At 37.3% G+C, this 25631-nt stretch overlaps 1 protein-coding gene across 6 annotated transcripts in view; it reads right to left on the bottom strand.

The window, feature by feature from the left end:
* The window catches only part of tp73 (tumor protein p73), a 163864-nt gene that overhangs the window by 97409 nt on the left and 40824 nt on the right, over positions 1-25631 (bottom strand). The window contains exon 1 of one of the 6 annotated variants that reach the window (XM_051931290.1): positions 16205-16447. The exons of 4 other annotated variants lie outside the window; for them this stretch is intronic. In XM_051931290.1, coding sequence (XP_051787250.1) covers positions 16205-16243 — 39 coding nt within the window. In that variant the 5' untranslated portion in view covers positions 16244-16447. Of the gene's footprint in view, positions 1-4451; positions 4541-16204; positions 16448-25631 lie in introns of those variants that run through there. One more of the 6 variants, XM_028807454.2, reaches the window with a different exon arrangement.

The raw sequence follows: 25631 nt of genomic DNA on the forward strand, positions 1-25631 counted from the left end.
AGCAATCCACCAATCAGGCCTGTATGGTAGAGTGGCCAGACGGAAGCCACTCCTTAGTAAAAGGCACATGGCAGCCCGCCTGGAATTTGCCAAAAGGCACCTGAAGGACTCTCAGACCATGAGAAAGAAAATTCTCTGGTCTAATGAGACAAAGATTGAACTCTTTGGTGTGAATGCCAGGTGTCACATTTGGAGGAAACCAGGCACCGCTCATCACCAGGCCAATACCATCCCTACAGTGAAGCATGGTGGTGGCAGCATCATGATGAGGGGATGTTTTTCAGCGGCAGGAACTGGGAGACTAGTCAGGATAAAGGGAAAGATGACTGCAGCAATGTACAGAGACATCCTGGATGAAAACCTGCTCCAGAGCGCTCTTGACCTCAGACTGGGGCGACGGTTCATCTTTCAGCAGGACAACGACCCTAAGCACACAGCCAAGATATCAAAGGAGTGGCTTCAGGACAACTCTGTGAGTTGAGTGGCCCAGCCAGAGTCCAGACTTGAATCCGATTGAACATCTCTGGAGAGATCATAAAATGGCTGTGCACAGACGCTTCCCATCCAACCTGATGGAGCTTGAGAGGTGCTGCAAAGAGGAATGGGCGAAACTGGCCAAGGGTAGGTGTGCCAAGCTTGTGGCATCATATTCAAAAAGACTTGAAGCTGTAATTGCTGCCAAAGGTGCATCGACAAAGTATTGAGCAAATGCTGTGAATACTTATGTACATGTGATTTCTCAGTTTTTTTATTTTTAATAAATTTGCAAAAACCTCAAGTAAACTTTTTTCACGTTGTCATTATGGGGTGTTGTGTGTAGAATTCTGAGGAAAAAAATGAATTTAATCCATTTTGGAATAAGGCTGTAACATAAGAAAATGTGGAAAAAGTGATGCGCTGTGAATACTTTCCGGATGCACAGTATATATATATATATATATATATATATATATATATATATATATATATGCATAGACACTGTATATACAGTATATACGAGGCGTGATGGATGGCTGAGGCCCTTTCCCAGCTGAGACGCCGTAGTCGTAAAAGACAGACCGGCTGGGAGCAGATATGCGCAGGGCACTGCCTCCCCCGAAGTGCTGAATACAAGATGTGCACATTGCTGGACTTGTCCCTGATGTCTGTCTGTGTTGGGTTTGGAAGCTGGTGCACCCCCTGTTGGCACTGAGGTTAATCAAAAAGTAAAAGCTATTTTAAAATTCCGTGTTAACTGCAAAGGATAGAAACTGATGCAATACAACGTTCACAATGACTCATGGCTATGTTCGGACATGAACATCACGGCGCTCTGCTGTTAGTTTAGCTGAAGCCACGGTAAAATGAACATGGACACTCCGCTGCAGGATTGCAGCATTGTTGAACAATGCACTGTAGTGAGATTTCTTGTGCAGTGAGAGTGAAACCTGCTTAAATTCACTAGCGGATGTTGGCTCAGTACAGAAGTGAAAACTGAAAAGGTTGTGAATGGGCAGAAAGTTTAAAATGGGAAGAACAAGTGTAACCGATGAAGCTTGATCTGGTCGATCATCAACAAACAAGCCCGAGTTAACGTGACGAATGCTTTCATTAGTGAAGACTGACAGATTACATTGTCTGCTGTTGTTGTACATTTGGATATTAGCTGTGGATCTGCACATGCATACTGCATGAAAACATGGGGTACTGTAAAATGTACACAAGATGTGTACCCAAATAGCATACCGATCTGCAAAAGCCAACATCCTTCAATGAATTTCAGCAATATACAGTATATTGTCGCACGTGTGATTTATCACTAAGACATGAGGAGGCACTGTCTAATAAAACTCTCTCTTCTCCCTCTCCCTCTGCAAAAAGGACAACGCTCCCACTCTGACGTAACTTCTGGGGTCAGACCACCTGGACCTACCCCATCCTCCCAGAATTCCCATTAGAGGGGACCAACAGCATCTTGCCAGCAGAACGTCTTGAGAGAAGCATAAAGTCAACATTTGCGTAGTAGCACGCATTTTTTCATGCCTTTTGCGTACTTTAATATACAGGGTTTGCCTTTAAGTGCCCCAGACCCTTTATCTGTACTGTTGCATTGGAAAATACAAGGAACAAGGTTATATTATCTCAAACCTAATACTACACCAAATATTACTCACATACATACCTCAAAAAGAGGTACAGAAGGACACAATACTTGATTTTTTATAAATCTAAGATTATAATTTAACTTGGAACATAAAAATAGCCATAGCAAATAGGACCATATCATTATCATCCTTGTCAGTCTCTGGCACAACAGTAATATGGACATGTTTCTCATCTGCCACTGAGTTTTCTTTTTGGTTCTTCAGCTGTGCTCATGATGCTCGATTTGGAAAAAGGTTTAAGGGATGAAAGCACTCAGATGTTAAATCATGAATATTATACCTCCTCATTTGCATCACTTTATGCAAATGTATTTACCACATTTGCCTAATAGGAACTAAAAGTCCATACTGTTTTTTTACCCCCAATGTAACCAGATACGCTGTCAGTTTCTATGTATGTAAGATAAACCTACAGTATGTGTAACATACTGAGATATAGCAAAAATTATATTGGTTATGCTTGCATAACAAATTATAGCATAAATCACCTTGATGTACTAATTACATTTACTTATTGATTATATATCTTGCACAATGAAGACCCACATCTTGAAACACAAACAGATGCAACATTGTGAAAATGTATGTAAAACAATTATTCTGTAAATTAATTGGACTTGTACGTTACCCTGATAACATATGTCAGTCAAGTATACAACAATAATACCAATTTATTTCCTGTGCACTTTCACAGAACATACCATGAGGTGCTATACAAAGAAAACAAAAGAAAAAGCCATGGTAGAGTTAATAAAAATATAACAGTTGAAAATGAAAATGATCATATGCTGAACTTACAGTGCAAAAAATACTCTACCTAGTAGAGGCTACACAAGTTGGACAAACAGAAGAGTGGAGAATGGGCTCCAAGAGGAATAGAAATTCCTAAGCCATATGATTATCTATACCTGTAATGCAGTAAACCACTTATTTAGCAAACAAGACCACAATGCAGTATCAAGTCTCCTGTAGCAGGTAAATAAAACAACAAAATTAGAGGAAGGAATCTAAAAACTGAACAAAATCACTGGCTACATTTGACAAAGTACATAAAGTTTTTTTGCTTGAGATATGTAGCTTCAGACAAGGATTTGAGAAATGTCATTAACTATATGGAGAGCCAAACATAATTGCCAGTATTCATTCATTTTCTCTTTCACTCATATTGCAGTCTCAACAAACCTTCAGTTATTGTTTTAATTTCTTCTTAAATGTAATTCTACAACAATCTTGTCTCTTCCTTGAATTTTTGGTACTGAAAATATTTTTGCTCTATTCTTTTCAATATCTGGAGTTGTTTATGCCTGACAACATGTCATGATGCTAGTCAGACATTGCAAAAGATAGTGTAGGACAATAAGCCTTCATACTTATTTGCACACATTCAGCAGACAATCAGACTGGAATGAACACAAACAGAATATGAACAGTTAGCCAGAGGCTATTCCCCATTTATTATCACCGGATAAAGAATACATTTACTACGTTACATCCATACTAAAAGACGTACCACATTGCATTTGTGTTAAAAGACACATATAAAGTTCTCTATCTATCTATCTATCTATCTATCTATCTATCTATCTATCTATCTATCTATCTATCTATCTATCTATCTATCTATCTATCTATCTATCTATCTATCTATCTATCTATCTAATTAGATAACTTGGAAAAATTATTGAGACAACCACTGCACTCCAAATACATGTTTCATCTTGGAATTCTTCCCTTTGTAAATCTTCATTGGAGGTTTAACTGTCTTGGAAATCAAATCCATGGTCAAACTACACATCCTGAGAAGGGAATGTGTACCATACTGTTGCCAACATAAAAGAAAGGAGCATTTCAGAAATGAATAAGGTGAGTAATAAAATGGGATAAAATCCTATAGTGGCAGCACCACAGAGAGCAGTGTTGTACTCAGTTTATCATACAGTGTTTCTGCCTACTCTGTGATTTACTTTACTGTATTCAAAAAATAAACTGGTAAACAAAAATGTCTTTTTCTATGGTTCATAACAACAGTAAAATGGTAGAATTGCTATGCATCATATCCATATAGTACCTAAAGAATTTACAAACTTGGCCTGAAGCTCACTAGTTATCTGGCATAATGCAACAGCAGAAATGACCAGAGATCACTGTAATTTAGAAAAGAATTTGTTATGGTTACAGAGCAGCATAAATAAGAATTTAAAACAGATAAAATTCAGAACTAATCCACAATAAATTTAAATGTTATTTGAAGCTCTATGGCTTAGATACAATTGGAGCTTGAGAATGAAAATGTTCTTCTGTACTCACCCCACATGAAAGCTGTCTTTGGAATCGTTTGTGGGAATTTCCAGGAAAGCAAAAAGGCGAGATGGCGACACTGTAATTCCTTCAGAATTGGGATGAAATATTTCAGGAGACTTTATTGCACATCTAACCGCATACATACACGCACACACATGTATGAATTGTTTAGCCTTGGCACATTCTAGAACAAGTTTAAACAGACCTAAAGAATCAAGAGATACTTAGCATCAGCACCAAAAACCTCCACTAAGCCCTGCACTCTAATTGCTTTTTGTCTTCTGTTTACCCTCTTGTACAAACACATACAAAGAGTTGTTTTGGGTGTCTGAGATGCACTACAAGGTGGCACTGCAACAAGGGCCACCAATCTGCCTCCTGACTAAATCTAAAGAAACAGAGAGGATGATTGGCAATCAAAGCTACTTTTCTTTCAAAAACCAGTAAGGCAATAGTCTTAGCTTGAATATATTTCAGCAATATAATCGGTGGTTTACATAGATAGATATTAAAGAGTTAAACCCACAGAAATGTGCACACTAACAAACTGAAGAAGGCAGGTAAACACACACAGCCACAAAAGGAGACAACACCGTGGATTCAGAGGGTACGCAGACCCCTTCACTTTATGCGCACTTAATTGTGTCACAAATTTAATGGAGTTGTAGATTTATTTTAAATGGATAAATTTGTCATTTTTGCTCATCAATCTACACTCAATAACCCATAATGACAATGTGAAAACATGTCTTCAGAAAGGTTTGGAGGCTTATGAAAATCAAAACCTCAAATACTTCATTTAGATAAACAATGAAACCCTCAAATCATTACTTTGTAGTAATCTCTTCGGCAGTAACTAGAGCTTTGAGTCTTCTTGGCTGAGTCTCTACAAGCTTTGCAAACCTGGAACTTGGCAGTTTATCCCATTCCTCCTAGCAGATCCTTTCAAGGGCAGTCAGAGACTTGTCCTGAAGCTATTCCAGTATTGTCTTGGCTGCATGCTGCAGATCATTGTTGTGCTGAAGGGTGAACCATCACTCCAGTACAAAGTGCCGTGCACTCTGGAGCAGGTTTTCTTCAAGGACCTCTCTGTATTTGGCTGTATTCATCCTTCCCTCAATTCTGACCAGTGTCTCTGTCTCTGCCACGGAGAAGCACTCCCAACAGCATGTTTTTGCCACTATCCCACTTCACCATTGGGATGGTATTAGGCAGTTGATGACCAGTTCCTGGTCTTAGCCAGACAAAGTGCTTGAGTTTCTGCCCAAAGAGTTACATTTTGCCTTATCAGACAAGAGAATCTTTGTCCTTAGGCTCTCAGATTTCTTTAAACTTTAATATACCTTTTACTCAAGAGTGGCTGCCGTCTAGCCACTCTTCCAAAAATGTGTGATGGAGTGCTGCCGAAATGGTCGTCCTTCCAACATGTTTTCCCACTTCAGCAGAGGACTTCTGAAGCTCTGTTTGAGTGACCACTGAGTTCTTGGTCACTTCTCTAACCAAAGCTTTTCTTTCCAGGTTAGTTAGTTTGGCAGGACCAACTCTAGAAAGCATCCAAAACGTTCCAAATTTCTTCCATGTCACGATTATTGAAGCCAGTTTGCTCGTAGGAATGCTCAAAGCTTTAAAAATTTAGAATTAGTAGGAAATGTAAAAAAACTTTTAAGTAGGTTAAAGAATTGAAAAATAAGTTGCAAAGGGAAAAAAAGCTCTATAAGGCATATAAAACTAATAACTCCAATGTGATTCTTACGGCGTATGAGAACATAAGGGCAACTATTAAGGAGATATCAGGCAATCTAAAAGGCATTTAGTGAGGTATATGGCAGATAATGTGAAAGATGACCCAGAGAGATTCTTTCAGTATTTTAGTAGTAAAAGAACAGTCAAGGGGGAGGTGAAGTGCATCAGGAATAGTAAAGTCAAGCAAACAATATTACTTATGTTTCAGAAAGTATCTGATAAGGTGTCACATGAAAGGGTGGGCATCAAATTAAAAGAAGTGGGAGTTCAGGGAGTTGTGTGTAGATGGATGCAAAATTGATTCAGATACAGGAAGAGTTAGTAAGTTAAGTTTAAGAGTTAACCCTTAAATTTAAGGGTTATGGTGCTGAGGAAACCTATCAGAATCAAAATTGGGTGATATTAAGTGTGGTGCCCCTTGAGGTTCTATGCTAGGGCCAATGCTATGTTTAATATATACACATTATTTGGATAAGAATATAAATAACAACCTGGTTAAATTTGTAGATGACACCAAGCTACGTGGATTGGCAGATATAATCTAAAATCCACTGAATCATTACAGAGGGACTTGGGCAGCAAACAGGCTTTGCAGGTTTGTGTTAGATTAAATGTAACATTAGTTAATATAATGTATTACACACATGAAGTAAACATTTTAGGTTTGTATACCATATTGGAGATCTTAAAATTGAGAAGGATTTAGGAGGGGTAGTGGATTCAACACTATCAACTGCCAGACCGTGTTCAGAAGCCATTAAGATGGCTAACAGAATATTATGTTATATAGCACAAGTCCAAGGAAGTTATGCTCATGCTTTATATCACACTGGGTAGACATCACCTAGAGTACTGTGTACAGTTTTAATCTCCAGGCTACTAAACAGACATAGTAGTGCTGGAAAAAATCCACAGAAGAGAAACTAGGCTGATTTCAGGGCTACAGGGAATGAATTATGAGGGAATATTAAAAGAGCTGAGCCATTTCAGTTTAAGCAAAAGAAGATTAAAAGAAGACATGACTGAAGTGTTTAAAATTATGAAGGGAATTAGTACTGTGGATCGAGACTGTTTCTTTAAAATTAGTTCATCAAGAACATGGGGACATAGGTGGAAACTTGATAAGGGTAAATTTCGCACAAACATTAGGATGTTTTTCTTTACACAGAGAACCCCAACACATGGAATGAGTTACCAAGTAGTGTAGTAGACAGTAGGACTTTAAGGACTTTCAAAACTAGACTTGATGTTATTTTAGAAAAATAAAGTGGATAGGACTGGTGAGCTTTGTTGAGCTGAATGGCCAGTTCTCATCCAGATTGTTCTAATGTTCTAAAATAGTTATACACCCTTGCCCTGATCTGTGCCTCACCATAATTTTATCACAGTGCTCAGAGAGGTCCTTGGACTTCAGCTTGGTTCTTGACCGGATTTGCAGCATGAATTGGGGGATCTTATACTCTCAGGTGTGTGTCATTCTAAACCATGTCCAATCAATTCAGTTTGCCACAGGTGGAGTACAATCAAGTTCTTGACACATCTCAAGGGTAATTAAAGCAAACAGGATACACCTGCCCACAATTTGGAGTGCCACAGCAAAGAGTTTAAATACTTACATAAAAAAAAGAGTTCAGTTTTTTCATTTTTAATAAATTTGCAGAGCTTTCTGAAAGCAGTTTTCACTTTTGTCAATATGGGTTATAGAGTGTAGATTGAAAGGCCACAATAGTAAATTTATCCACTTAATATTAAATACAACAAGATACAAGGTGCAGAAAGTGAAAGGGTCTGAGTACAAATCTACTGTATACAGCACCACTATCCCACATAAACACATAGGCAAAGAGATAGAGATATATGCATCTGCAAAGAAATTCAATGAGTTATGCACTATCGGCACCTAGGATACAGTGAACAAATACACTCAATATGTCAGACATAATGGTCATTCAGATAAATATTTACACACACAAAACAAGCTAATACATGTGAACATGTGGAGGCATAACAAAAGACATAAACATGCACACTTAAGAGTGGATATGAAAAATCTATATACCCTTCAGCCTTTCTATCAGATCCTTTCAATCTTTGACACAATCTTGTAACCAATAACACTTAAGTTTAAATAAATGGTGATTTTTTGGTAAAGTAATTAACAAACAAACAAACTTTTAATGTCTTTGTTGCATAAATGTGCATGCTCTTCATAATGGGTGTTGTAATTGTGTTCAAATTTGACCAATCATATTCTAAATCATGTGTTAAGACAAAAGTCACATCTCACTAAAAAAGAACTTTCAAGCCTATAAAATTTGACAAGAAAGACTGATTCAGTCTCCCACTTCCCCTGGGCAAAAATGTCTGATGTGGTCAAGTTAGAATGTTCTTGCTTTTATTACAAAAGATATGTTGGGGCAAAGGTAACACAGCTCATCATGCAAACATCACAGTTACCTACGACAACGTCAAGCATGGTGCTGGCAACATAATGTTCAGATTTTTAGAATGGACTTAGGGCTCTGTTAAAGATAAAGGAGAAAAAACGCTACAGATAATAAGATGTTTTGGTACAAAATTTGATACACTTTACCAGAAAATTAGACCAAAAGATGAATTTCAAATTTGAATATAGCTTCTTCTTCCATAGCTATTCCCATTTTAATGACTAGACTTTTCCAATAGAAATGTCTGCATTATTTTTACAGCTGGATGCCTTTCCTAATGTAAACCCTCCTGGTTTACCATTTGAATGTAACAAATATCTGAAATACAAATATGGAATGACTTACAAAAATGGGATATCAATGTTCTGGAATGGCCCAGTTAGTGTTTGGACATCAATCTGTGTGTTTGCCTCGAAAAGCACATGCACAGAAGATCTCCTCGCGATCTGACTGAACTTGAGCTCTTTCCCAAAAGCATTGGTTTTAAATCACACAATTCGGGTGTGCAAAGTTGATAGAAACCTATCCAAATAGGTCCATCCATTCATCCATCCATCATCCTACCCGCTATATCCTAACACAGGATCACGGGGGTCTGCTGGAGCCAATCCCAGCCAACACAGGGCGCAAGACAGGAACAAATCCCAGGCAGGGCACCAGCCCACTGCAGGACACACACACACCCACACACCAAGCACACACTAGGGCCAATTTAGAATCGCCAATGCACCTAACCTGCATGTCTTTGGACTGTGGGAGGAAACCGGAGCACCCGGAGGAAACCCACGCAGACACGGGGAGAACATGCAAACTCCACGCTGGGAAGACACGGGAAGTGAACCCAGGTCTCCTTACTGTGAGGCAGCCATGCTACCAACTGCACCACCCTCCAAATAGGTCTTCTGTTTATAATCAAATTAAAACTCGCTTCCACAAAGTATCACACAACCAACACATTTAAAATTTTTTATCTTTAATTAGTGTTTCTAAAGGGCGGCACGGTGGCGCAGTGGGTAGCACTGCTGCCTCGCAGTTGAGAGACCTGGGGACCTGGGTTCGCTTCCCGGGTCCTCCCTGCGTGGAGTTTGCATGTTCTCACCGTGTCTGCGTGGGTTTCCTCCGGGCGCTCCGGTTTCCTCCCACAGTCCAAAGACATGCAGGTTAGGTGCATTGGCGATTCTAAATTGGCCCTAGTGTGTGCTTGGTGTGTGGGTGTGTTTGTGTGTGTCCTGCGGTGGGTTGGCACCCTGCCCGGGATTGGTTCTTGCCTTGTGCCCTGTGTTGGCTGGGAGTGGCTCCAGCAGACCCCCATGACCCTGTGTTCGGATTCAGCGGGTTGGAAAATGGATGGATGGATGGATAGTGTTTCTAAAATGATTTATTTTAACTTAAATATAGCTGGGTTGATTATCTTAATGAAGGTGAAAAAATTCTGATGGGATTTGTCTTGATTTCAATTTTTATACAAGCCTTTATATGCAGGAATGTCAGTAATGAGTGTAGATACAATAATGTGTATATGCACATAAGTTTATGGGTTTATAGGATAACTATTATAATGTATAGAAAGTAGACAAAAGTTCTTTCTTGCAGCTGCTAATCAACAATCACTTCATATAAACACATACAGAGAGTATGGGTGAGATACCAAAAGAATTTCAGAAATAAACAGGATGAAACATATACATAATGATTTTCTGCATCCTTGCTTTGCCACAAAGTGACAGCTGGGATGTCTTTTAGCATACTTGTCCTGTAACACAAATATCCTGTGTAGCATCTGCACTGAAGTTTTAAAATCCTACAGTGAGGCATTACACTGAAACTATCTTTTCCTTTCCTAAAAACTTAAGTGTACAGTATGTGTGTAATCCACAGCTACAGAACCTCTATAAGCATTGTGACAGTGAAGTTAAAATCCCTTTTTGGAGTATAATCCTGAAATTCAGATTTGAGATCAAAATATCAATATGTGAAAAAAATAAACTAGTACCTTTTTTTTGGTCCTTTATGTACATATATTATTAAAAAATATGAAAATAATACTATTGTTTGAGGTTCATTCCAAATACATATTGAGACATTTGATTGACAGGAACTTCTTATCAGTCTGCTGTTTTCTCTTGCATATTTAGTCATGTGCACACAGTGCAGTTAGGGTCTCTGTTTACCATCAGCAGGCTTAAACTAACATAAAGACAAGGAAACTGTACATTAGAAAGGCAGACAATATAGACTCTGAATGAATAATTACTTCAGAAATACAGAAACCAGGTCTACAACATCAACAATATGAAATAACTTGAGAAGAAAGAAACCACATATATATGTGTCAAATGGCAATGGTCAGGTCTGTTGAAGGGAACAAAAACATAAATAAAGCTGTAAGGATAAACTGTAAAACACTGTTGCTGAAATGACCAACACTACCAATGATGAAGGTATCCAAAATCTACTACTTGCAGAAAATGTTAGCAGCAAGACAACAAAGGCAAATTTCCCATTAGAATCAAAAAGCAGAAAAGTCAGATTACAACTTGATAAAAGGTAGAATGATGAGCTAGCAGAACCTTGAAACCAAGTACTGAAAAAAAGCTAAGACAGAACTCCAACAAAGTGGCAACAAAGTAACAATGTGAAAAAAATAAAAATTGAAAATGATCTACAGCCTACCATTTCATTAATGAAACCTTATGGAACTAATGACATGACTGCTGGTAAGATTGCCTTGCTCATTTTTAAAGATGATGTAACTGTTATAGCAAAAGAATATCTGAATTACTGTACAGAATTATATTGATTGCTTACGTGTATAACAATGTCTGTAAACACTACAGCTGGCATTACGTCATAAAAGAAGGTGATTAGTGAAAACACACTACCAATAAAACTGAAGAGTTCTTCAGAGTGATCAAGTTCATTTCTATATATAAATACAATCAAATAAACATTTCACTGAAAAATCCCAAAACAATGAGAAAATGAAAAGGCAAAGGCATTGCAACAGACCACAAAATAACTAGAACTTTAGTAATTTCAGTAGGTAGCAAGATTGATGCAGTTATTTGTAGTACATAAGTTAATTTGCCTCCATACTTATGCTTATCTAAGGGTGGGGGGAAAATAAAAGAGTTCATTATGTAATTTTGCCTCAAACCGTTCTTTCATTTCAATGCTGAACTACTGCAATGTTATGAAAAAGTAGGGATTTTGATTTCACTGTCCAATTATTTATTGGTAGCACAAAATATCATCTTGAAGATATACTAATGTTATGCTGAAGCTTACCCTTTTATGCCTAAGTAACAAACATGAGTGAACCTGACAGAAAATTAAAAGTTATAAAAAATTAAGAACACTGAAATGGGCTGGCACTTTTTTCCTTGCAATATTACTTAAAACATGAACCAATGTTTTTGCCATTCTTTTAATAGAGAAAACTGATGTTATTTAAAATCAAAGAAATTTTTCCAGCTATGCAATTATTCATTGAGACAGAATAACAAGTAGAACAAGCAGTGGTCACTGGCTTAAAAGGGAGGATATCAAATTGCACCTGCCAGGCACAACTGTTATGAAATAAACAATCACTCCTCCTGGATAGGTTTGCATCCAAAATTCTCTTTTTCATTAGGATGACTGAATAAAACTGATGCTTGATCCAATGAAATTCTCTGGCCTCGCAAGTAAAGCAGCATAGAAAAACTGATCTGAGTGCTCCCTCTACTGTTAGACCCAGTGAGGAGGAATTAGCATGGTCTCCAACACTTGCAATTCAAAGAAACAAAAGCAGAATTAGCCACTACAGATAAAAAATAATAAAAAGTTTAATTTGGCTAGAGACAAACTGATAGAATTTGTTTCACTCTTAATTACAGAGCAACAAACCTCCCTTAAGAAACCATTATACTTGACCATAGAAAACCTAGGTCAATAGATCACACACTACTAAAACATTTTTTAAATACAAACAGTTCTTGTATACAGATACACAATAAACAGAATTGAATATCTATACAAATAATTCACCTGGCCAACATTCTTAAATTGCTTGCATTTTTAAAGCATTTTAATTAAAGTGAAAAAAAAGTTATTCTGCACAATTGCACACTGGAACACACAAACACCAAGCAAACTTATTTATGTAGTCCTAATAAAATCCCAAAAACAAATTTATATTCTGTTTTGTAAAAGAAAATTAAAAATTGTAATACTCCAGGCGAAATCATAAATTCCAAATACAATTGGCTAAAGGTGGAATATTACTTATTATGATAATTGTCTCAAAAGTGTCATCAATAAGGCAGAGTAAAAAAATACAAACTTATACAACCTGCTTACTTTTAAGAAAGTACAAAGAAGGACAAAAATAATGACATTTACAATATACTGAATTAAACATTAACATGGACAACACATCATGAATACCTTCTGACAGTGGAATTTATGACCAGTCTTGACAATAATCAAAAATGTTATCTCCACTTTACATGCAGTTGCTTATCTTATATTTGAATTAATTCATAAAATAACACAATTCATATTAAAATAAATATCAAAAAATCAAATATATGTATGTGCCAAGTCAATTCTGGAGAAAAACAAGTTAGTAAGATTATCGCATATCTACCAAATAAAAACAATTGTTAAGTGTGTACACATTTATTAATAAAATTAGGTTTTCCACATTTTAATATACAGGCAAAATTGCTGCAATAAAAATAAAAAAGTTAATACATCCACTCATTTACTGAACCTGTTTAATGCAATATTAGATTCAACTGGCATATTACACTATCTCGCAACACTTAGCAAAAGGTAAGAAGCAACCCTGGACAAGGGGCAAGTCAATTGCCAGGAACACTCTCACACATGCACATACAAACTGACTCATTCCTTGGCAACTTAGAAGCTCTAATCACAATTTCTGAAGCACTTCTTTTTAAAATTAAGCAGATATAGAAAATTAATGATCCATCCATTCATCTCTGAATTGCCTAAAACCAATCTTTAATTTAAAGCAATACCACAAGCAATACATTACATTGTAAAACTAATACTTTGATTCATTTCTATATAATATTGTTTTATTTAAAGTTCACAGAAAATAGCTACAAAGAAAAAACTATAAGACAAACCCTGTACATACTGTACACACAATTATTTGAAACCTGCAATATAGCTAATTCAGCAGAGCAGTTCATTCTTACATAAAGTCTATTATTTTAGAAGTCTGTTTGCACTTACATAACTGAAAAACAGTGTATATCAAATCAACTTTAAAATAGTTTTAATATAGTGGAACAAAAGAAAGAGATGTAGTGTTACTAATTCAAGAAATTAAACAATGAAGATTAATTTCAAATTTAACTGAAAATGACAGTTTATAAATAATTCTGAACTAGATGCTGGTAGATCACAGGGAACACACTCATTCTGGGCTCAAATGGAGATGATGCCATTTCTAAAGACTTTTAAAGAACCTAATTATAAGTATATATTTTTATTATTCCATCCACTCTCAAACCTGCTTAATCCAGCTCATGGTCACAAGAGTGTCTATTAATTGTGTACTCAATTTGTTTTTTTATTAATCTATTTAATTTCCATTCATAGGGTACACTCACTAATTTAATTAATGTTTATTGGTATGGTTCTGCATGTTATTTGTTTTGGATTGTATTTCTGGTATAGTAATTGAAATTGGGCTATGTAAAAAAAACTGAATTAATAGTTTAGTTTTACATTTATATTGGTTATGTATTAAAGAAATGCTTTCAGTAAATAAGTGTCTATATGTATACACAAGCTTTATTTAATATAGCCACTCTCTATATTAAATATATCCTGTGACTCTTTACCAAGTACACAGTAGCAAATATTTACAAATTATTTTGCTCACCTGGAGCTTTTGGAGTCTAAGTGATTTACCTCAGGTCACTGGAAAGTAAATAAGAGGCAAAAATAAAATCAGAAAGTTGGGGAATAAAGTCTAATGCAAGTAAGGTATACTAAGTAAGAAAACACGCTGTATGCAAAGCTCAGTTCTGTGTCTTTTGCTATTATTTACCTCAGATATTCTTAGAGAGTGGTAACTATGATTTAATTTCGAGCCTAAGGAAATTCATTGAGTTGGGAAATTCTAATTTGCATATGAGTACTATAGAATGTTATTAATGAATAAAGTCTATTAGTACAAAATAATCCATTATTAATAAATAAATGTCCATTAACATTTCTGAATTACATATTTGTGTTATTTTGAATACATACAAAAACATTTTATCTTATTAGAATAAAAAGGATAAAATGATTAAACAAATGTAAATGATAAGCCACAATTTCAGAAATTAATATTTATCAGTCTGTTTTATTTTATTTATTTATTTGTTATTTTATTTTTATTATTGTTTTGCAACAACATGCACTACAATGAAATGATATCTGCAGGTGGAGTTATTATATAAAATATCTCTCTTTACACATATACTTATATTTAAAAGTTTAGCTTATATAGAGCAAAAGTGATACCGTAGTTGCATGAGCACATCAAGTGAAAAACAAAGTGCAAATAAATGTTCTTATTTATAGTGCATTCTTTAATTCTTTTGGAAAAAATATTTAGAAACTAGAATAAACACTAGACAAAAAAGATTGCATTCCAGTTTTTCATGGACTCAACCAAACACTTGTATCCACCCACTTCCTGAACCTATTTAATTCAATATTAGTTTCAAATGGTGGAGTAGCCTCTCCCTACAGAACTGGTAGGAAGCAGTAAACAACCCAAAGGGAGGAACTTATTTATTTTTCTTCTCTTGCTCCCTTTAAGACTTTGCTATCTTTTAAGCTAATAATCTAGAGATTCCTTTCTTAATAAGGTGACACAGTAACAGCAAAAGGCTCCAAACCTGAAACTAGAGAGCAGGCCACTTACAAAAAGGCACCATACACTCCTGTAACAGGGGAGAGAAGTGAAGTAACAGTAGTTTTATTACAGTAGTTATTTGTTTGCTAAAGTGCTGCTTTCCTTATTTTTTTCCTTTTAATGTAGAAGCTTTAGGCTGCTCCACTACTTTAGTGTAGTTGCACTATAAGTTTACCATTGCAATATATTACAACCATGAAATACATACTTACAAACCGTTAATGAAAAAATGTGAAATGTGTCATCCAAACCGAAACTAGGGATAAGTATAGAGATGCCTGACATTGGTCTTTAAGCTGGAAAGTATCAAACATTAATTTCTATACTACAACACCTAAATTACCTATAATATGCCTTCTCAAATTAAAACAATGAATTATGTAGTAAGCATGCACACCTCTCCAAGAGTTCTGATCTTGACAAAACCAATAAAACTGTCTCACAAATACACAGCTTATTGTGTGCCATTTAAAGTGAAGACAAGAGAAAGTCTCAGTGAGCTTAGTGGCATAACTGTACGAGAAACTGACTGAAAAGGAAACAAAAGACAAATGGCTTAGCATCAGAGATGGCTACCTACACTCCCCATGGAAATTACAGTTCTCAACTACAAGCCTAAATAGAAATTACCAGAAACCTACCGTGGAATAATGCTGCGTCTGGTCACTAATGTACAGCATTTTAATTCTCCAGCAATTTCGGTGCAATGGGGACTTGTCTTGCAAAAGGTGTCATGTGGTTTCCACCAAAACCCAAACATCTGTGACAGGGTGTGGGATCGATTCACAGCTTGCAGTGCATCTCTTAAAAGCAAATTGGAAAAATAAGCCAGTCTGTGCTTGGAGGTGATGGACTGGAGAGAAGGACTTGCTCTCTTTTTTGAGTTTCCCCATCTCCCCTTGGCCCTCTCAACTGACTTGCATCTAACAACAAATCTGGCACCTCCCACTTATTTTTTTTCTCATGACTATTCATTAACCTACAAAGCAAGTTCAGACTTGCCCAGAGATGTATTGGGTTATACCAATTTGCAGAGAAGGAGAAAGGAGGGGGGTGATATTGTACTTATAATCATTGTTTTTTTTTTAATTAAGTTACAAAGCTTTAGATAAGTTATTATTTCTCTGCCAAACCTGTAAGACCTAGGCATGCTGCATGTATATTATGCTGTGTGGTTTTAAAGGGCTTTGAATTTCATACTAATCAGAAGACAAGCTCTTGGACTACCAAAGAAAAATCACCTTAGGTGAATTAAACACTGATTTTGAAATTACAAAGTACTCTAGCTTCCAAAAGTATTGAATTAATACCAACTTAAAGACTAATGAAAACAACATGTATGTTTCTGATAAAAGAACTCTGTTACACAACCAAAAGGACTCCATGTTTAAATCCACCTAGGGACTTGGTATGTAACTATCCTTAGTACCTCAGACAATAAAGGAATACTGAAAAAGAAAAGTTAATTACAGGTGAATATTGGTCACATTGCACTCATCTGTGCAGTTTACTTACATATCAAGCAAAACAGGCCAGAAAGTTAATGTGATCCTTCTGTTGTGATAAACAACAATATTTTGACCTCTAATAAATTCATCTATCTGCCCATTTATTATATTTTCCAAATTTGCATACCACAAATCTGGGTTCCAAGGCTTTTCTGGCAGAACTTGGTGTAAAAATTAACCAAAACCAGATTTGGACATTCATTTATTCCGGGCCAGATAACTTGATGTCTTTGGGAACGTGGAAGAAAATCGTCAGACATAAATCTGTTGTTATGTGATCAATTTCTTTTGCTATGAAGATTAACAAGGAAGATTAACAATAAGTTTATATTAACATTATTGCATTCCAGAGAAAATCCATTAAATTCAAAAACCAATAAACACGTTTTACAATGATGCGAATATCTGTATATTTTCAGTTTCGTTAAATTCTACAGTGGATCAAAAATAACTATTAATTCAACAGATACAATGTAACAAATGACTAAATGTCTAGATGGAATAACCATTCCCCCATTTCTAAACCCATTTAATCCACTTCAGGTTTGTGGGGTGGATTATAACCTATTAGGATAAATTAGTATGTATGAAATGTACAGTATGTGAGTATGCATGTATTAAAGGGGCTAATTTGAAGGAAGTGTGGGATGCGATGAAGATCATCACTGGCTGCAGCTCGAAGCAGGGTGCCTCCATCGAGAGAGACAGGGAGAAAGCAAACCTGATGAACAACTTTTTTAGCAGGTTTGACCACCCTAACCCACTCTTACTCTCACCTCAGAGTACTGCATCCTCCACCCATCCTTCTGCTGATACCAGCATAGGACAGAGTTTTCCCTCACCCACAGTTACAGTAACCCAGGTAAGCAGAGAGCTGATGAGACTTCATGCCAGCAAAGCAGTGGGTCCAGATGGAGTATCGCCACGACTGCTGAAGGCCTGTGCATTGGAGCTGGGGAGTCCTCTATAGCGCATCTTCAACCTGGGCCTGGAACAGGGGAGAGTCCCGAGGCTTTGGAAAACATCTTGCATCACCCCAGTCCCAAAGGTATCACATCCTAGTGAGCTGATTGACTTCAGGCCTATCGCCCTGACGTCACATGTGATGAAGACCATGGAGCAGCTGCTGCTTCACCACCTGAGGCCACAGGTCCGCCACGCCCTCGACCCTCTGCAGTTCGCATACCAGGAGAAGGTGGGAGCGGAGGATGCCATCATCTACATGCTACACCGATCCCTCTCCCACTTGGACAGAGGCAGTGGTGCTGTAAGAATTATGTTTCTGGACTTCTCTAGAGCCTTCAACACCATCCAACCTCTGCTCCTTAGGGACAAGCTGACAGAGATGGGAGTAGATTCATACCTGGTGGCATAGATCGTGAACTATCTTACAGACAGACCTCAGTATGTGCGTCTCGGGAACTGCACATCTGACATTGTGGTCAGCAGCACAGGAGCACCGCAGGGGACTGTACTTTCTCCGGTCCTGTTCAGCCTATATACATTGGACTTCCAATACAACTCGGAGTCCTGCCACGTGCAAAGGTTCGCTGACGACACTGCTATCGTGGGCTGGATCAAGAGTGGGCAGGAGGAGGAGTATAGGAACCTAATCAAGGACTTTGTTAAATGGTGCGACTCAAACCACCTACAACTGAACACCAGCAAAACCAAAGAGCTGGTAGTGGATTTTAGGAGGCCCAGACCCCTCACGGACTCCGTAATTATCAGAGGTGACTGTGTGCAGAGGGTACAGACCTATAAATAACTGGGAGTGAAGCTGGATGATAAACTGAACTTGACTGCCAATACTGATGCTCTGCGCAAGACAGGACAGAGCTGACTATACTTCCTTAGAAGGCTGGCGTCTTTCAACATCTGCAATAAGATGCTGCAGATGTTCTATCAAACAGTTGTGATGAGCACCCTCTTCTACGTGGTGGTGTGCTAGGGTGGCAGCATAAAGAAGGGGGACGCCTCACGCCTGGACAAACTGGTGGGGAAGGCAGGCTCTATTGTAGGCATGGAGTTGGACAGTTTGACATCTGTGGCAGAGTGACGGTCGCTGAGCAGGCTCCTGTCAATCATGGAGAATCCACTGCATCGACTGAACAGTATCATCTCCAGACAGAGGAGCAGCTTCAGCAACAGACTGCTGTCACTGTCCTGCTCCACTGACAGACTGAGGAGATTGTTCCTCCCACACACTATGTAAGGGGGGGGGGGGGGGTTTGGGGGGTAAACGGTAACATTATACAATGTTATTGACTGTTATACCTGCCTCGCACTCTCCACCTTGCACTTTTTAACTTGCACTGTGTTTTTATTACTCTTTAATTAATATTGTTTTTATCAGTATGCTGCTGCTAGAGTATGTGAATTTCCCCTTAGGGATTAATAAAGTATCTATCTATCTATCTATCTATCTATCTATCTATCTATCTATCTATCTATCTATCTATCTATCTATCTATCTATCTATCTATCTATCTATCTATCTATCTATCTCTACATAAAATATACATTAATTGTATATATTTAATTGCAACCTTGTATGGCACATTGTATATTACATTCTTGCAATTTCTCTTTTTAGTTGTTACTGACAGAAGAAAGCTGCCCAAGGACTCATATTGTTACTATGGTGTTTGCATGTTCTTTCTGTGTTGCTGTGGGTTTTCCCAAGGTACTTCCTGGATAGGGCTCCAATCAGTCACTACACATTCATAACAAATAATGGTTTACAAGATGAAGAGAAAGTCTGAAGTGTTTATTTGTTTGTCTGACCGCAGCTATTATGAGCTAGGGTATACATAGTGATATATTTTATGCTTTCAAGACAACAAAGTAAGAAGCTCTTGTGCTTCCATTATTAATATTACTATTCAATGGTATTTTAGGAACTTCTTAGTTGAATCTTAGAAATTTACCATTTATAGTCAAACAAGAGATAATCAACAAGAATAAAAATGTCAATTACACATCTGGTTTAACTACCTCGTGATACTGTTTCTTAAATGACTGCACCTAAAATTCCATTTTTAGCATTGTATCGAGGTCAGGTAAAGTACTAAAACACATTGGTTAGTACTAAATGGTGTTACCTGGAGTGTATGTACAACTGAATATCACTTAAAAACCATAAACAAACAGAACTGTCTTACTAAGCATAACAATTAAAGAGACAGTAAATGCGTTCCAATGAAATGGGTCATTTTTGGTCATGTCAGTATGTTTAATTTAATGCCTCATAATTAGGTTACATATGTGATTTTGTTTTTTGTTTTCACACTATAATTAAATGTTATTATTTTATTTCAATGGCGATTTGTTTGAATTTAATATTTTCAAATACTAAAATATATTATTAAAGCAAAACGGTTATTTTATTCACTAATAAGGTCAGTATATAGCTGTAATTGAACACAGTGATAAGTCAAAGCAGCAGACAGAAGTAGTTAGCAGCATGAGAAGTCGTTTGAGACATGTCTGCACCTGTTCTTCCTCCACCAATGATACACATCACTGGATTGCAGCATACTTACTTTAGTTTGACTCAATAAGTTGCTCAGTGCACTTGTAAATGATCAGTGAGGAGTTTCTTTTTTTTGGTACTGTTAATTCATATTATGTTGATGGAGAAGTATAGAGAAGCCCAGAAGGAGTTGCATTGCGTCTTTGTGGACCTGGAAAAAGCATATGCAGTGTGGCACGAGAGGAGTTGTTGTATTGTATGAGGGAGTTGGGAGTGGCAGAGAATTATGTAAGAGTTGTACAAGATATGTACGAGGGAAGTGTGACAGTGGTGAGAACTGCAGTAGGAGTGACGGATGCATCAGGGATTGGCTCTGAGCCCTTTCTTATTTGCAATGGTGATGGACAGGTTGACAGATGAGATTAGACAGGAGTCCCCATGGACTATGATGTTTGCTGATGACATTGTGATCTGTAGTGATAGTAGGGAGCAGGTCGAGGAGACCCTGGAGAGTTGAAGGTTTGCTCTGGACAGGAAAGGAATGAAGGTCAATAGGAACAAGACAGAATACATGTGTGTGAATGAGAGGGAGGTTAAAGGAATGGTGAGGATGCAGGGAGTAGAGTTGGTGAAGGTGGGTGAGTTTAATACTTGGGATCAACAATTCAGAGTAACAGGGACTGTGGAAGAGAGGTGAAAAAGAGAGTGCAGGCTGGGTGGAATGGGTGGAGAAGAGTGTCAGGAATATTTGTGACAGATGGGTATCAGCAAGAGTGAAAGGGAAGGTCTACAGGACAGTAGTGATTCCAGCTATGTTATATAGGTTGGAGATGGTGGCACTGACCAGAAAGCAGGAGACAGAGCTGGAGGTGGCAGAGTTAAAGATGTTAAGATTTGCATTGGGTGTGACGAGGATGGACAGGATTAGAAGTGAGTACATTAGAGGGTCAGCTCAGGTTGGAAGGTTGGGAGACAAAGTCAGAGAGGTGAGATTGCGTTGGTTTGGACAATTACAGAGGAAAGATGCTGGGTATATTGGGAAAAGGATGTTAACAGTAGAGCTGCCAGGAAAGAGGAAAAGAGGAAGGCCTAAGAGAAGGTTTATGGATATGGTGAGAGAGGACATGCAGGTGGTGGGTGTAACAGAGCAAGATGCAGAAGACAGGACGATATGGAAGAAGATGACCCGCTGTGGAAACCCCTAATGGGAGCAGCCGAAAGAAGAAGAAGTTAATTCATATTATGAACTTTAGAGTTCATCAACAGACATCAACAGACTGTTAATTGCTTCATTTGTGAAAATTTATAGGAACGTTTGTAGGAGACAGAACAAATGTAATCTTGCAAATAAAGCTTATCATGCCTACTTTGGAATAAAGCTTACTGACAAGGACAAAACGCAGGCCCCTCAATGTGTCTTCTCTATTTGTGTTGAAGAACAAAGACAATGAACAAAGGATAAGAAGAAAGTGCTTGCTTGTTTATCCTAATTCTTCATCATCAATAAGACAAGTACAACATGGATCTGATGTACTAATCACTATTCCACCTGTTGAAACTCAGAAGGAGAAGGAGGTAATGATGAAGAATTTGTCCCAACACGTTCAAACAATGAGCCATGGCCATTGAACTTAATAGGTGTTTTCCCACCACAGAAACTTTGATTTCAGGAACCAATGAGTTTCTGTATGATGTAAGCCCTAGGCTATATGTGGCCCCTGGCCACTTTTGTATGTGGTATTCCCACCACACAATAGAAACTGTAACATTATATGTAAATAGGAAGAAGTCAGGGGCACTGTGGTAGCGCTGCTGCCATGCAGTAAGGAGACCTGGGTTCGCTGTTCTCCCTGTGTCTGTGTGGGCTTCCTCCGGGTGCTCTGGTTTCCTCCCGCAATCCAAAGACATGCAGGTTAGGTGCATTGGCGATCCTAAATTGTCCCTAGTGTGTGCTTGGTGTGTGTGCCCTGCGGTGGGCTGGTGCCCTGCCTGGGGTTTGCTTCCTGCCTTACACCCTGTGTTGGCTGGGATTGGCTCCAGCAGACCCCATGACCCTGTAGTTAGGCTATAGCAGGTTGGATGATGGATGGATGAAGAAGAAGTCAAGAAAGAAGAAGAGTGTTGTGGTGCAAAGTAAGGCGTGATTAGAGGTTCATGGGGGAAATTATTGCTTCGATGCGTTGCATGGCGTGGCTCACCAGGATGGCGGCTATGAAGAGTGAAGTGGTACAAAGTGTGACATTTTGTTTTCACTGATAACTCTATCCAAGTCCAAAAGTTCAAGCTACAAACAGATTTATAAGATGGTGCCAGAGCTTGTGGTCAAACAATCAGAGCAGTTCACTGACCAAGCCCCACCCATGATAGTTCCTAGTTGAACACAAAGTACATCTGGAGTAAGAGCTAAAAAAAGCACCAGGAACTGCAAATGGCACACGTTCCTGCAGTGAGAATGCTAAAAAAAACTTTCAGAGTTTTTAAAAAGTCCATGGCTCCTGAAAAAATGTCTTGTGGTGGGAAAGTGCCTAATGATTTAGAAAGAGATCTAGGACTTTCCAAAAATGCTGCAGAGCTCTTAGAGTACAGATTAAAAGAAAAACAATATATTGTATCAACACACAAATTTCAGTTTGCAGCATATTTCAGGAAAGATGGGTCTTTGGTTGATTGCACTGATTTAAGTGGCGTAGTGCAGAATCTTGGCAGCAATTACAATGCAGAAGAATGGTGACTATTTATAGACTCGTCCAAAAAAAACTAAAACAAGTAGTTCTTCATAATGGTAATAAATATGCATTAATACCTGTTGCTCATTTTATGCATTTGAAAGAAGCCTTTCAAAGTCTTCTCAAGACAAAAAACTACAATGACCATTGGTTCATATGTGATGACCTGAAAGTTCTGCATATCTTACTGGGTCAGCAGTCAAGGCATGCATAATTCTAATATCTTCTCTGTGAGTTTGACAGCACAGCCTAGAATTTATTTTGTGCACAGAATGAATGGCCAGCTAGAAAAAAGTTACAACTTGCCAAAAGCATCATCAGACCTAGCTTGGTAGATACCGATGAAGTGTTGCTATTACTGCTTCATATTAAGCATGGTTTAATGAAGCTGTTTGTCAAAGCCCTGGCAAAAGATAGAGCCTGTTTTATGTATTTATGCTGAACTTTTCCAAGTTTGTCTGATGCTAAATTGAAAGAGAGCATTTTTGCCAGACCTGATATTAAAAAAACTGATTTCTGATGCACTATTTGATAATGCAATAAACAACCTGGAACAAGAGGCTTGTGTATAATTCAAAGATGTAATTTCTATGATTTTGGGTAACAATAAAGATCCAATTTATAGGAAGTACCAACGAACGTTGGGATGTCAGCATGATGGCAGACTACCGCTGGATGATTCATAGGGATGCACCAAAGAAAGGGGCCACAGATTGACTAAATATTTTCATGTTAAAGTGATTTAGAACAATATTGTATACATGAATAAAATGTGTAATTTGTTGAATATTAATTAAATTTCTTTTCAGTTGTGTATGTGATGGAAGCAAGCTAATTATATTTTTTATTATATACATGACAGCAAATAAAGAAAAAATACAAAATTATAATTTTTATGAATTTAGTGTAGGAGACCTGTATAATTTTTGGGTTTTCCTACCACTGAGAAGGAAAAATCTTGTGATGGTTCATGTATTAAATAGCAGAAGCTCCCTGCAAACAAAAGATAACAATGTGATCTTCCATTTGTGTATATTACACCCGAAGTGTCAACTAAAAATGAATTCTTACATTTGTATTAATGAACGTTGTTCTGGGTTTTAATAAAAAGTAAGAAACAATTTTTAAATGAAATAAATATGTATATTACATTAACATTTTATCCTATTCATATTAACATAAATAAAAAAATGTTTTAGGTAACAGACTGAAACGTATCAAAGATTCCATAAAAGATTTACAATTACTGTATTGCTTTAAAATGTTTACTTAACTACTAGCTACATATTTCAAAAATGACATGCATTCAAAAATCCATCCATCCATCCATTTTCCAACCCGCTGAATCCGAACACAGGGTCACGGGGGTCTGCTGGAGCCAATCACAGCCAACACAGGGCAGGAAACAATCCTGGGCAGGGTGCCAACCCACCGCAGGACACATTCAAAAATCATGCTTAAGAATATTATTTATTAATGACAAATATTTAAACTTTACACTGGCATTATTCCAATTCTCTTAAACGTATTTATCTATTATAGGGTCACAATATGATCAAGTTATATATGCATCAGGCACCCATCATGCAAATATGAAGAATAATTCATACCAGGTCAAACTAGAGCTAGTGATAGTAAGTGATAATAATATCTTAAGCATAATAAAGCCTAGGTAATTTACATGTTTAATTTAACACATTATTAAACTTTTGGAAATAATGAAACTTAAAAGTTTAAGCAGTCCAGTACAGTAATGCATGAATGCCATGCTAGTATTTCATTTCCAATGCTCAGTTGGGAACCATAGAGTTTATTTCAGTAATATTTGGTTTAAATTTGACAGATATTGTTCCTCAGTGATCTGACATTAGATAAAAAGTAAAATTAACAGACAAAAACAGGAGACACATAAGCATCGACCAAACAACTGTGCCAGCTACGATCAGTGCCGTGATTGGATTAGATTTGATGAACTGTGCTTTCAAGTGTCACATTCTTTTGGAAACAGCAGTTTTTTGCCTGTTTTTAGCAACTGTACATGAGTTATAAGCACTTTATGCTTTGCAGGTGTACAATGACCTAAAAAACAAGTTAGAAAAGGTATGGATGGCATACAATTCAGCTATGTTTGAGGACTGTGCATGCCCTGTAGACCCCAATGGACTGAGTTCAGTAGGTATATTCTAGAACCTTCTCAATTTTACGGTTATGAAGATCATTTAAGTTACAGTGGTGTTGAACCTTTATGACAAGTGGACTGTTTTAATTTAGAGAATCTTATCATAAACCGTGGATTCTTTATTGAGTTTCAAGCAACTTAATTAATTAACATTTAATCAAAGAGCGAGGGTCTCCTGTA

Source organism: Erpetoichthys calabaricus, chromosome 8, assembly GCF_900747795.2.
Source record: "Erpetoichthys calabaricus chromosome 8, fErpCal1.3, whole genome shotgun sequence".
In the NCBI taxonomy this organism is placed as follows: domain Eukaryota; kingdom Metazoa; phylum Chordata; class Cladistia; order Polypteriformes; family Polypteridae; genus Erpetoichthys; species Erpetoichthys calabaricus.